Raw genomic sequence first — 14,785 nt, 5'->3', positions numbered from 1 at the left:
TTGACTCAACGGCAGTGCGTTTGGTTCTTGGTTTTAGAGCTCCAGTGCAGGGATTGGCCCTAAATAGGAAGAGGGCTACCTCTTTAAAAAAGAAAATCCTTAATACAGATGATAGTAAATTTTTATGTTGTGCAGTCAAAACAATTATTTAAAATAGGAGGAGTATCTGCTTTAGGTTGGAGATATGTGGGAGGTGAATCACAGGATCAAGATTTTGAAACAGAGAAGAAAAAATGCAGTAGTCTTTATAGAGAACGAAAGAGACATTAGACATTCTTGAAGAATCAGTTGGAATTGGAGATCGTATGTTACAGTGCACTATGAGTCATATGAGCATGAATAAAATAATCCTTGAATTGATCAAGCAGAGTTTGGCCAGATAATTCAGCAAAAGAACAGCGGGATGATGGAGTTGAGTATATGGTGGTTTAAGAGACATCACCAGTACCTAAATCGGTTCACAAAGCAAGAGAAAATGGAAGAGGTTTTCAGAGACAAAGTTGCGGGGGGCGGGCAGTGGTAAAGGGGACTAAAAGTCTGAGAATAGGTGTAGAGGGAGTTATTGAGGTGGAAAACAGTTGTTTTTGTTTTGTTCTGGGGTTTTCATTGTTTTTTAATTTCAGAGATAGAACAATTCTGAGTAAAGTCATAAGTCTGTGACCTCTGGTGTGAGTGACTGAAATAAAGTTATATCAAGGCTATTGAAATTGAAGAAATCAAGAAACTGAAAATCTAGAATTTTGAAGGAGTTGTCCACTGGCTATTGAAGAATTTGAAGCTAAACATTCTCATTATTTTCAGCTTTTATTTAAGGGATTTATTTTCTGGTGTCCTTACCTTCCTAATCATTCTTTAGTTTCATATGAACATGCTTCAGGTTGTATAATTTCTTTTGAAAATACAGTTACCAGAACTGAATGTAGTATTTCAAGAATGTGGTGAGTGGCACAGGGGTAGAGCGGTTATAGGTTAAAGTATTCCCAAACTGTCTTGTTGAGATATTACTCCACGTTCCAGGAAAGGAGATTTTCTTGTATCAGTCATTCACAGAAACTATATGCCTGTCCAGTAGTGAGACAAATATTGTAGAGGATGAAAAGTGAGATATAGTCTATTGTTGCATAATTAAATGTAATAATATGTATTTGAGGGAAAGTGGTAGAATGGAAAATGACAAAATCCAGGAGCAAGGAAACCTGAATTTTCCTACCAGTAACACCTTTGTAACCTTGGTAAAGGCTTAGTCTTAAATTGCATTTTTCATATTGGTTCCTTTTGATAGGTGAAGGCATATGTTTCTAAGAAAATAAAAAGTAGTGAGGAAGGAGGGAGCTTGTGAGTAGGTATGGATGTGTAAGAACAATAGAAGCTAGCAGTGGATGAGCAGTTGGAGAACTCAACCTGACCATTTAGAGATAATGATTAATTTGGTCATGTTGAAGGCATACAAAATACTTAGGATAATATGACAAGCTTGTGTACCTGCAGCTCATTTTTGTCTTAACATTTCATCATAATTGTTCAGATGTTTTTGTAATTTTTATTAAGAGACAGACTGTTACCATTACAGTTGAAGCCCTCTATAAACCCTTTCCTGGACCCATTCCTACCCCTTCTTTAGGGGTAACAGCTATCCTAAATATAATGGTTATTATGCCCATATATATTTTTATACTTTCACTGATACAAATATATCTATAAGCAGTATATTTAGAATTGTTTTGTATGCTTTAAAAGTTCACAGAAACAGAATCATGCTGTACATATCATTTTGCCTGTTTTTTGCTCAGCATTGTTTTTGAGGTTTAGCCCTGTAGCTCTAATTCATTCATTTTACATGCTTTAAATTATCCCATTGTATTACTGTTCCATAATTTATTCATCCATTCTCTTATTTAAATTGTTGCTATTGTGGGTTTTGCTGTTATAATCTGTACTACAGTACCCATAACCATTGCCATTGTCATCGAGTTGATTCTGATAGCAACCTCATAGGACAGAGTAAAAACACACCATAGGGTTTCCAAGGGGTGGCTGGTGGATTCAAACTGCGCATCTCTCGGTTTGCAGCCCAGCTCTTAACATCCTTATATATGTTTCCTTTTGTGCATGAGCGAAAGTTTGTCTATGGTGTGGAATTGCAGGATCATACGGCATGTACATTTTCAATAAATATTCCCAGAACTTAGACTCAACCAGCAATATATGAAAGAGCCAGTACTTGGTTCTTACAATACAGTTTGATGACTGGGATATGATTATTTTGTTGTTGTTTTAATTGGAATGTTTTTGATTCCTAGTTTAGTTGAGTAGCTTTTCCAGTGTTTATTAATCATCCAGGTTTCTTCATGAATGATCTTTACTCACTCTTCTTTTGAGTTATTTCTCTTTTTTATTCACTTGTTCTTTATATATTATGAATGCTGGTCCCATTTCGGTTACATGAATTACAAATTCCCTCCCCCCAGGTAGAGGTTGATCTTTTCATTTTCTTCGTAGTAGCTTTGTTTTGGACAAATTTTAAATTTGAATGTACTCAAAAGATATTCTCTGTTCTTCTCTTATAAATTTTTTAAAGTTTTGTTTTGTCTTTAACACACTTAGAATTTGTTTTTGTAAGTGTTGTGATGTACATAATTGAGTTTTTTTCTTTTTTTCCTATTTGGATAACCAATTGTCTCAGTACCATTTTTTGAAAATTCTATCATTACATCAACCAATAATGTTTCTAATAATTTTTACAATTCTTACTGGTCTCTTTAAGGTTTATGAAAATTATTCATTTGAAGAACTGCGTTTTGCATCACCAACTCCTAAGAGGTAAGGATCATTTTCTCAAAGCATAGCCAAAACATGTGTTGTCAACTGCTCACAGCTAAAATCTTACTGCATTCCAACTTTACTGTCTGTAGATATATATGTTAAAAAAAAAAAAAATTACAGAATTAAAAAAAAATTTTTTCCTGTAGAGATTTCCTACGTATTTAATAATGTATATAGATCTGCAGGTAGAATGTATTTATATTCAGCTGAAATATTGTCAGTTCTTTCACAACCACCTATGTACATGATACTTAGGTGGTAGAGAAAGAATAATTAGTATCTAAAAATGTATAAAGTGGTTTAGAATTGGTTGATTTGCTTGAGTTTGTTTTTTTGTTTGTTTTTCCTTTTGCTTGGTTTTCTGTCGTTTTTGGTATTTTTGCCATTATTCCTTTTTCCTTCTTCCAAATGAGTTATAGAGAGATTTCAATGTGTGTTGTACTTATATTCTGTTGTGTTCTCTCAGTTTTTCAGCCCCTAATTCCATTAATTCCAGATTTAAGCAGATTTTTTCACTTGATCTTTTTTTTTTTTTTTTTTTTGCTTATTAGGAGAAGTAATTTTTAAAATAGATGCATGGATGAAATGATTAGATGGATTATACTATTGCAGAGACCACCTTCATAGAAATTTTAGAAAAAGTTTTTTTTATTTAATCTGAAAAGTATAATTACTTACAGATTTCATTATATCAGGTGACTTATTAGAAATTAACTGATTACTTTGAGTTTTTCTTATCCAAATGGAATTTTGATGCTCAGTCTAGAAGGTTTTCTGTCAAATTATCTAGGTTTTAAGGGTATATATTTGTCTAGTAATAGGAAAGAGCATCTTGTCCCTGGTTTAATCATAGTTCTAAAATTTCCTCAATAGAAGCATATGACTTTGTAAATAAGTGTGATTTATAACACGTTAAACAAGAACAAATTGACCATTTGCCAGTAGATACAATTTTATATACAGTGAACATTTTATATATAATTAAAATTATCTTATGTATAAGTAAATTCATTTATTCATTCAGCAAATACTGTTAAGCACCTGCTATATGGATGGCACTATTACAGGCTCTGGGGTACAATTATGAACAAGATAGACAAGGTGCTCATTCTCATGGAATTTACATTCCTGTGGAGAAATAAACTTTAAATAAGTAAACAAAGTAGTGGTAATAAATAGAGTTTTTTGAAATAAAGTGATGGAAAAGGGTCAGGCTACCAAAGTATTAGATGACAGGAAAGGCCTGTTGGAGGAGGTGTTATTTGAGTGGAGAGCTAGGTGGTAGTTGGCCATTTAAAGACCTGGAGAAATTTCATTCTCGGCAGAGAAAATGTGTGGTGGGTGGAGCTTAGTGTCTTTGACAAGCAGAAAGATAGTGAGCAAGAGGGAAAATGGTCAAAGATGAGGTCAGAGAGTTAGACAAGGGCCATGTCATATGGCCCAGTCAACAGACCACTAATATACTGGTAAGCTATGCTAAGGAGTTTGGATTTATTTCTAAGCGAATTTATTTGAAGGGTTTTAAGCAGAGGAGTGACATGTCTGATTTACAGTTTTTAAAAGATCAACTGGCTTGTCTGGAGAATGATTGTAGGAGAGCAAGAGTAAGAACAGATGAGTTAGGAAGCTATTACACTATTCTCAAGACTGTTAGGTAGCTTGGACTGAGGATGGAAGGAGGTTAGCAATGGAAATGAAGACATGGGGATAGATGTGGGATATACTTAGAAGGTAGAACCATCAGGCCTTGCTGCTAAAATGGAAATAGGAGGTGAAGGAACGAGAAGAATCAAGAGTATTATACACCGACTCCTCACTTATCAACATGGTTAGTTTCCAAAGACCAGGGCGTTACACGAAAATGGAGGATAACCATATCAGATTAGAAAATGGAGGATGACTACATCATTACATAACTGCCAAGCCACTGAGAATCATGGCCCAGCCAAGTTGACACATAATCTTAACCATCAGAGCCAGCGTTACTCTCGCCTTGCACCTCAGCATTCATTAACTGCCAGACATACGTTGCTAATATGCAGAATAGTTGGATAGTAGATTTTTCACCATTGTCATAAATGTGACATGTTGGATAATGAGATAGTAAGTAAGGAGTAACTGTATTGTCAGTGGTTTCTTTTGCACGACAGTGGTTGGAGTTGTTTGACCCAAAAGCCTAAACTAGCTTTACTGACAGCTGATAGAGATCACCATGACTTTTACAAGGATCAAAAGGCTGAGAACAAATAGATGGTTTTAGTTCTGTTTTGTTTTCTACAAGGATAAGGTTGCTGGGAAGTAACCCTTCTTTGGATATATTAAAATTGAGATGCCAAGGTGCCTTTTAGTTATCTAAGTGGAGATAGCAAATAAGCAACTAGAAATATCAGTTTGAAACTCAGCAGAGAAATAAACTTGGGAATCATATGGATAGTATTTAAAACTGGGACATGGGTGAATGATTAGCTAGAAAAAAAATGGTATGGGAAGATCTAGACCCAAATTCTGGGGCATTCCTTAGTTAAAGTGGTGGGAAGAGGTAGAACGAAGAAATGACTGAGGACAGTGAAGTAAGAGAAAAACCAGAAGCAAAAAGATGGTAGTATTTCAAGAAAGTAGGAGTTGTGAGCTATCAAATGCATCAGCAGTTGCAGTGAAGTGGGTAAAAAAGCTACTGTGGTAAGTTGTAGAAGATAATTGGAAGTGAGAAAAGAGAGAGGGTGATTGTAGACAAGTCTTTAGGTAGATTTTGATATAAACGGTAGAAGAGATATCTTATTGGAGAGGGCTACAATATCAGGGGGAGGTGTTTATTAAGGTGGGAGATTCTAAAGCTTGTTTGTATGCTAGTAGAAATGACCCAATAAAGTGAGAGAAATTGATGCATGAGAGAGAGCAAAGTCTTGTTGCGTGGTAGTTTCGGAGGGAATGAGATCCACAGCGCAAGTGGAGTGGCTGGCTTCCATTGTAACAGGAGAGAAGGCAGGGAAAGTAGGGTTATAAATGTGGTTGTGACTTTGAGGTTGTTAATATCTGACTGGTTCTGTTTTATCACTGAAGAAAGAGGTAAGGTCATGATCAGCTTAGAGTGAGCGAGCGGGGGTAATAGAGGTATGAGGGTGTGAGGTGAAGAAGAAAAAATGAAATTGAATCATTTTAGAGAGTAGAGAAACATACAGGACAGTAAGATTCCTAGGCAGTGTGATAATACAAACAGAAATTAAGAGAAATTAAGAAATTAAAATATCTTAATGATGGTGTCAACTGTTTAACCGAAAGTAAAATTTCCAGTATCTGTCTTAATATCTTTTCAGACCAAGTGAGAATATGCTGATTCGTGTCAATAATGATGGCACTTATTGTGCAAACTGGACTCCAGGAGCTATTGGACTCTACACTATTCATGTTACCATTGATGGCATTGAAATAGGTATTTTTTTTTTTAAGTTGTGAGTTACTTTGTGCAAAGAACTACAGTCAAAATTAACTTTCTCTTCTAGTTTTGCCGCTTAACTGCTGTCATAGACATGTTTCATAGCCTATTTGAACTCTGTTTCCTCTTTTATAAAGAGTGTTAGTGCATTACTAAGGTCTTAAAATTTAATAATTATTGTGATGTCAGTGGCATGACTCCTTTTCTCAATTCCCTAAGGAATCTCCTCTGTGCTGCTGTATTACTCTGCATACTCAGTCACCCCTCATGATGTATCTATCTTCCTCTCCTGGCTATGAGCAGAGACCATCTCATTTCTCTCTGAATTTTCAGTCTAGCTTAGTGCTTGTCCCATACTAGCTGATCAATAAATACTACTGAATTAGTGAATTTTCCTTACCCACTACTAACATTTAAAAAGCATATTGCTTTTACTTTAGGCATTAATCTTTTTCTTTCCTTTATTTCTAAATTCTATAACTAGACAACAATAGAAAGAAAACTCTACGTAATTGTGTATCAAATGTGTTTTTTTTATAATACAAACCTTCCAGATGCTCCCCAAGAAAAAATGTTCCTACGATCAGATAGAAAACCTACTGTGTTGTACCCCTGCCTTAGGTAGTCATGCAGTGTGTATTAGAATATTAGGTACTCTGAAAAGTCCAGAAATTAAGAATCTTGGCTAACTTTGTTTAATCCTTATGACGGAACCCCTTGGGTATTGGGGAGAAGGAGACTAGGCAGAGATAGAAATAATACTGATAAACATTCCACCAAAACACCCTTTGGGTACTATGCGTTAGTAGTATGTTTTTGCAGTAAAGGTTAAAAAAAAAGTGTTTTTATGTAACCATATCGAATATACATTAACATTACTGTATAGAAATTAAATGATGCAAAAAGCATGGAACAAAGAAGATGTAAAGAATACACAGAGTAACTATACCAAAACGAATTGGTTTATGTTCAACCGTTTCAGGAGGCGGCATATGATCAACAACTGCTAGTACTAAAGGAAGAAGTTCAAGCTGCACTGTAGGTACAGGTGAAAAACAAGGCTCCGGGAATTGATGGAATACCAATTCAGATGTTCCAACAAATGGATGCAACACTGAAAGAGCTACCTGGCCAACCAGCCAAAAGAGATCCATAATTGTGCCCATTCCAAAGAAAGACAGTCAATTGGAATGCAGAAATTATCAATGTTATTAATAGCACATGTTAGCAAAGTTTTGCTGAAGATAATTAAAAAATAACTGCAACTATACGTAGACAGGGAACTGCTAGAAGTTTCAGCATATTCAGAAGGTCACATGGAACGATGAGTGACATCATTGCTGATGTCAGATAGATCTTGGCCAAAAGCAGAGTATACCAGAAAGATGTTTGCTTGTGTTGTTAACTATGTGAAGGCATTTGACTATGTAGATCATAACAAATTATAGATAACCTAATGAAGAATGTGAATTCCAGAACACTTAATTGTCCTCATGTGGAATCTGTATATGGATCAAGAGGCAGTCATTCAAACAGAACAAGGGATATTGCCTGGCTCAAAATTGGAAAAGGTGTGTGGCAGGGTTTTATTCTTTCTCCATACTTATTCATGCTGTATGCTAGATAAATAGTTTGTGAAGCTGGACTGTGTGAAGGGGACAGTGTCAGGTTTGGAGGAAGACTCATTAACAACCTGCGATATACAGATGGCACAACCTTGCTTGCTGAAGATGAAGATGACATGAACCTCTTACTGGTGAAGGTAAAAGACTACATGCATATAGCCTTCAGTATGGATCACACCTGAATGTGAAGAAAACGAAGATCCTCACAACTGGACCAATAAGCAACATTATAATATAGGGAGAAAAAAATTGACGTTGTCAAGGATTTCATTTTACTTGAGTCAACAATCAATGCCCACAGAAGCAGCAGTCAAGAAATCAAACGGCATATTGCACTGTGAAAATCTGCTGCAAAAAAAAACCTCTTTCAAGTGTTGAAAAGCAAAGATGTCACTTTGAGGACTAAGGTGTGCCTGATCCAAACCATGGCCTTTTCGCTTGCTTCATATGCATGTGAAAACTAGACAGTGAAAAAGAAGATGGAAGAATAATTGATGCATCCAAATTGTGGTATTCGTAAAGAATATTGAGTATACCATAGACTGCCAAAAGAGCGAACAAATCAGTCTTAGAAGAAATGAAACCAAAATAATCCATAGAAGTAAGGATGGTGAAACTTCATCTTACTTGCTTTGGACGCATCAGAAAAGACCAATCCTTAGTAAAGGACGTAAGTTTAGTAAAGAAGAGGGTCAGTAAAAGCAAAGGTAACCCTTAGTGAGATTGACTGACACACTGGCCACGAAATGGCCTAAAACATAACAAAGGTCATGAAGATGGTGCAGAATTAGGCAGCATTTTGTTCTGTTATACATAGAGTCGTCATGAGTCATAACCGACTCAAATGGCCACAAACAACAAAAGCGAATCAGATCTATCAAATTCATTTGGACCATTCCACCTACTTCTATCCATAATCTTTGCTCCTCTCTCCTTGATTTCAACATATCCATAAAGCGTTTAGTTCAGCAGCCGTTTGTTGGTGATGTGCAAGACATTGTTTTGGATAAGACAGTTCCTGTCTTCAAGTGTTAACAATGTACAGAGGCCCAGCAAAAATCCGTGAAGTAGCATCTAAGTAATAATACACAAGAGGTACAAATTACAGACAGGACCCAAAAGCAAAGCAGAAGTACCTAAGAATGGCTTTACAGTGGACATTTTTTCCTCCAAAACTTTCACCAGGCATAGATGTGGTTTTTTTAAAATCATCATCTCTAATAGTGGAATGAAGGAAAATGATACAAAAGAGACAAGAAAACTCCACTCACATTAGGTTTGTTTTTTGGAATTAAGCTGAAGAAAGTGATTCACATTTGCTTTTGTAATCATCTGTTTTATTCCTTCCATTCCTAACTCAGCTTCATCCCAAGGTGACCAAACTGTCAATAGGATGGGAGCTGCCTTGACCACAGACAAACATAATAATTCACTAAAATGATAAAATTGATAACCTATTGAATAACAGTATTTTACTCAAGGAGGTCTGGGGTCACAATGGTGAAGCACTCAGCTGCTAACCAAAAGGCCAGTGGTTTGAACCCATCAGCTACTCCACAGGAAAAAGATGTAGCAGTCTGCTTGCGTAGAGGTTATAGCCTTGGGAACCCTATGGGGCAGTTCTGTTCTGCTCTATAGAGTCAGTACGAATCGGAATCGACTTAAGGGCAATGGGTTTAGTTTTTTGGGTTTAAACATTTATTGAATGCTTAATATATGTCCAGCAGTATTCTTGGCACACCTTTTATAATTTAAATCACTTAACTCTCTTTAATTCTCTCAACGGCCCAGTGAAGTAGGTGCTGTTAATGTTTCCATGTTATAGTCACTCACTCAGCAGCAGATGTGGGAGTCTAGACAGTCTAATTTGAGAAACCCAGCTCTTAACTACCATGCTCTGCCGCCTCTCAGTCGTAGAGATGTTTGGTATAGATGGATTAGTACTCTGATCTGAAGTTGTCAGATAACAATTAATCCCACGAGGGTTTCATTTCTTATTATTTTGAATTCTCTGTTATGATTTCATATGTTTTAGTTGAAGAGTGGGATTCCCTCCTTTTTTCCTTGCACCCCTAAGACACCCTGTTCAAATATTTCTCTTTTTTAGCCTATCAAATTTCAATCACCATATGAAGGACAGAATTCAGAAATTTGATTTAATTGCTTAAAACAGCATTTGAATATTTATCAGACCAAGTTAAAGGATCGTCTTTCTCTTGTTTTCTCAAATGCTATACAGATGCTGGCCTAGAAGTAAAAGTAAAAGACCCACCAAAAGGCATGATACCACCTGGAACACAGCTGGTGAAACCAAAGACTGAACCTCAACCAAATAAGGTTAGGCGGGAATGAATTCAGAACTTGAATCATTCAAAAAAATTTTAAGGGGAAAGTGCATTTTTTTTTTCCATTGATGCTTCAAGATGTCCATCAGACATCTAATATTTTACCTGATCTCAGTATTTGAATTCAAAATATTCCTAAATAAGTTTGCAGAGTAGTTTATGGTGATTCTAATCATTTCTAAATTACAGAACCTGTACTTTTTGACTTGTTCGTATAATGCTGTCGTGATTTATAGGTGTTTTATACCTTGTATTAATTGAAATTAAAAAGTCTACTGAATTTCTTTGTATTAGTATTTTTATTTTTAGTAGTACCTAGAGTCATTTTTTAAAACCTGTAATTGGTAATTAAGTGTAAAGTTTGCAGGGTTAAAATATCCCGTGCTGTTGAAAGGAAAACTAATTTCCTAACATATAAATAATAGACATAGGAATTTTGGTAGGCTGCTTTTTAAAAAGAAACATATAGGAAATGGAATTTGTATGATACCTTCCTGAAAGGCAATAAATGACTCTTTTCCCCTTTTTATCATATCTCTTTAAAGTTTGGAAGATATATGTGTATATGTATGTATATGTATGTATATGAATTTCTGATTTTTTTTTCAGCAAAGCACATTTCAATACTTTAGAGAAATTCTGTCATCATTTATGACTAAACCACAGTTATTTTACAGAGAGCAGGCAACTACAAATAATTTTGGGAAATTTTCTCAAAAATATAGTATTTTCAAATCTGTTTAATTTGATCTCTTCTTATAAGACCCCTACTTCATATTTTTCCTGTCTCGCTGTCTATCTTTACCTTTCGCAGGTTCGAAAATTTGTGGCCAAGGACAGTGCGGGACTCCGTATCCGTAGCCATCCTTCCCTTCAAAGTGAACAGATAGGCATAGTTAAAGTCAATGGAACTATCACTTTTATTGATGAGGTAATTTATTAAGAAACTTTTGGTAACAAATTTTGGAAAGAAACTTTTTGCATCATTTTCACAATAACGTTATTAAATTTTCTGGTTGCATATATTTGAAGCAGTTTGGGAGAATTGTTTTGTAAAATATATTGAGGGAGTGCTGGTGGCGCAGTGGCTCAGTGCTCCGGCTGCTAACCAGAAGTCTGCAGTTGGAACCCACCAGCCACTCTGCGGGAGAAAGACGTGGCAGTCCACTTCCGTACAGATTTACAGCCATGGAGAACCTGTAGGGCAGTTCTGTTCTGTCCTATAAGGTCGCTATGAGTTGGAATCAACTCAAAAGCAACGGGTTTGATTTTTTTTTGGTAAAATATATTGATTGATTCTCAAACATTTTGGTTATTTTTATCAGTAAAAATAAGATTATAATTTTGAACATGAAATGACCACAGTTAAGCATCGTAGTCAGAATCTGTACAAGGACTCACTGGAAGTGGGTGCAGTTTTTCATGAGTTTTTAAAAATGTGTTTATTTTGTTACTTTAACTTTGGACAGTACACTTCTCTAGTAATACAACTAAGTGACATCTGATCATTAAAATCTATATTCAGGGACAGGAAGATGCTTTCCGTTTCTTTTAGGGAGCACCTATTTTACTGTTTCAGCTGTTTATCTTAGCATGTGATTCGTTCGTGCTTTCACTCATAAATGATTTTTTTTTATTTTTTACAATCTTATCATGTGAATTATCATACTGCTTTGGCATTCCTTGCTGCTTTTTTCCTTAAAGCTGCTCTCAAACTTACCTTCTGCAAAAACCAGATGCTTAATTTCCAGGCCTGCCATGTTTGCCTGCTGTGCAGCCTGTCGGTCCTCCCTAGCCTCACAGGAATGACAGAAGAGCACGGCTTGTTTCTGTTGCTTGTTTCCTGTAGATCCACAATGATGATGGTGTATGGCTGAGACTGAACGATGAGACGATAAAGAAGTATGTACCTAACATGAATGGCTACACTGAAGCCTGGTGCCTCTCGTTTAATCAACATCTTGGCAAGAGCCTTCTGGTCCCTGTTGATGTAAGTAAAAGGTGGTTTTAAAAAGTGTTATAGATACACTCTGTCCTCGTTACAGGGCTTTCTTTAATTAAGGCTTTTCAGTTCTGAGGTAAACCGCAACTAAATAACTTACTTTGTAGGTGTGTAAACTCTTAAGGGCTTCTGTGTGATGAGAGTAGAGTTTAGAGAAGCTAAGTCCTTTAATGCTTGTTGTTATTTATCTTAGAAAGTAATAAAACTAGAGCTACTGAATTCTGCTTTTCACAGAATTAGGAAACGATAGTGACTGTTTTTTTTTTTTTTCCTTTTTTACTCACACTACAAATTTGGAACAAATTCCAAACAAGATTCATGAGTTCAAAATCATTATACATTCAAAAACATGTATAACATGTTTGTTGTTTATGTTGGTATTTTGTAACTACTTCTCCATGTTTTAGTTTTAATCTTTTCATTTTTGTTTTATAACCTACTGTGTTAAAATAAGACGGCTTTTTGGACTTATGGTGCTGTAGTGTTTTAGTTGAAGCTACATCCTCGTCTCTGAGAAAATCCAGTGAACCTCTTTAATAAATGCAGTAGAATAGTTAGAGCCAGCGCTCACAGATATTGCTAAATATGAAAGCATGGTAACCTACACCTCTTTTTATGATTTAGCCAGAAAAGTATGATTTTTCTTCTTTTTCATCACCGTCAAATGTGTAAGCTCCTTATGACACTGCTAACAAGTAGCACTGGTAGAATTTGATTTAAAAAAAGCAATACCTGTACCTTAGTATTTTAATGAGATGAATTTCTTAAAAATAAGTTTATAAAGTTAGGTTGTTATATCAAACCATTGAATATATCATGTTTGTTTTCCTCATTGATAATCCAGAGTAATGTGCCCCAAAGGGATGAGTACACAGATAATTCTTTGTGGAAGAAAATATTGGTACTTGTGTTTATGTTATTGATCTCATTCTTAGGTCCTCAATAAAGCATTATACTAGATTACATTATTTTCCCTACCTCCCCCACTCCAAAATTTTCTACTGAATTCCCTTGTTTGCTCATTCAAAGAGATGCTTTTGGAAAAGGAAGATAATTCACATAGATAAAACAAAAATAAACAAAGGTGGAAAAGAATAGCGAAAAGTGCTGTGTGTTGAAGTTCTGAATTCCATGGCTTCATTTTGAAGCACTGGTATTCTATTATTTGATGCTTTTAAACCCCATCCAAAGAGCACACTCTTCCTCAAGCCAGGGAGAGAAGGACAATATCAAAGTTAAGAGAGAGCGAGAAATACAAAAACTTATTGATGGCTCTCTTTAGAATGTAATTGAGAAGGTTGTGACTGACTAATTTGAAAAAATTTAGATACAGAATATTGAAGATAGAAAATAAAATGAAGTGAGTTTTTTTTTTAATATTTTCTACTTTTTATGTTAAAGAATGACATGAGCTCTGTTTTAATATAAATAGCACAGAACTGTCTGATACTGTTAGATGGGCAGGAAGTTCTCTGGTTCCTTCATTTTAAGCATAGTAGAGACCTGAAATCTTTGCAAGTTTAAGGAAACATGTCATTAGAGGAAGGAGAAATTGAAGATGTGAAAATAAGGGTACATTTGGAGAAGCTATTCCTATAAAGAAAGAAGGGATAGGTATGACAGTAGATAAACTTTTAGGGAGAGAGAGAAGAGGTTAAGGAAGATGACAATTTCCTTAAAATAGAAGAAAGGAAAGCTGTTAGCTGAGGATGAAAACAAGAGTTAAGTTAGAGGGTTTAAAAATGCGGTGAAGATTTGAACTAATGCTTGAGAGAAATAACAGTGGGGTCTGACCAAAAACAAAGAAAAGGATTATTGGGCCACTAAAAAAAAAAAAAAAAAAATTTTTTTTTTTTTTTTTAAGGACCCAGTGAGACTGTTGGGTAAACCCAGTCTGGACCCCATGCTGTCCCATAACCTTCAGTATCCAGAATTAAGGGAGCAAAGGGAGCAGATTATACTATTGGTTGAAATTTCTGGCATACTATAGGGACAAAAAAGAATTTCAGATGCTGGTGAAAGATCGGTTCAGATCATCATCTGTGGAATGCAGCCTAAGTTAGAAACGTGAAAAGACAAATGGAGGTGCCAAGGGACTTGGAGGACTTAATAAAGTCCTAGAACAGTATGATGAGTTTATTGTAGTGGAAGAATAGATAGTTTGTGTAATAAAAGTAGAATATTTGAATTCAATTTTATAGATAGAGCAGTTTAATGAATAAGATGGCCTTCATCTGGCCATGGGAGGGATAGCTGAAGTAAAGTGGAGGTGAAAGTCACTGGAATTTCCTAAGTCTAGAAACGAAGAAGCTAGGCGGTTGGATGATCATCTACACGGACATGAAGATATGCAGGCTAATGGCAACACTGTGACCCACAAGGGTAAAAATGAAAGAGAGGTTGTTAACATGGAGCAGGGGTCCCATCACACATAAAGTCATAAAAAAAAAAAAAAAAAAAAGTCATAGAGGGCTGGAAATAGTTTGATGTTGGATGAGGGAGAAGCACAGAGCTGTTTTGGTATAAAAATAAAAGAATCAGTAGATGACGTAAGGGG

General features: G+C 35.6%; 1 protein-coding gene across 9 annotated transcripts in view; it reads left to right on the top strand.

Annotated features, from left to right (window-relative positions):
- MYCBP2 (MYC binding protein 2) overlaps window positions 1–14,785 on the top strand; it is a 287,568-nt gene that overhangs the window by 185,478 nt on the left and 87,305 nt on the right. For all 9 annotated transcript variants that reach the window (XM_049853287.1, XM_049853282.1, XM_049853285.1 and 6 more), the window contains 5 exons: window positions 2,765–2,820; window positions 6,138–6,253; window positions 10,121–10,218; window positions 11,041–11,157; window positions 12,076–12,216. In XM_049853287.1, coding sequence (XP_049709244.1) covers window positions 2,765–2,820; window positions 6,138–6,253; window positions 10,121–10,218; window positions 11,041–11,157; window positions 12,076–12,216 — 528 coding nt within the window. The remainder of the gene's footprint in view (window positions 1–2,764; window positions 2,821–6,137; window positions 6,254–10,120; window positions 10,219–11,040; window positions 11,158–12,075; window positions 12,217–14,785) is intronic.

The sequence above is a fragment of the Elephas maximus genome, chromosome 14 (genome assembly GCF_024166365.1).
Source record: "Elephas maximus indicus isolate mEleMax1 chromosome 14, mEleMax1 primary haplotype, whole genome shotgun sequence".
NCBI classification, from domain to species: domain Eukaryota; kingdom Metazoa; phylum Chordata; class Mammalia; order Proboscidea; family Elephantidae; genus Elephas; species Elephas maximus.
This window is presented reverse-complemented; position numbering and strand designations above follow the sequence as displayed.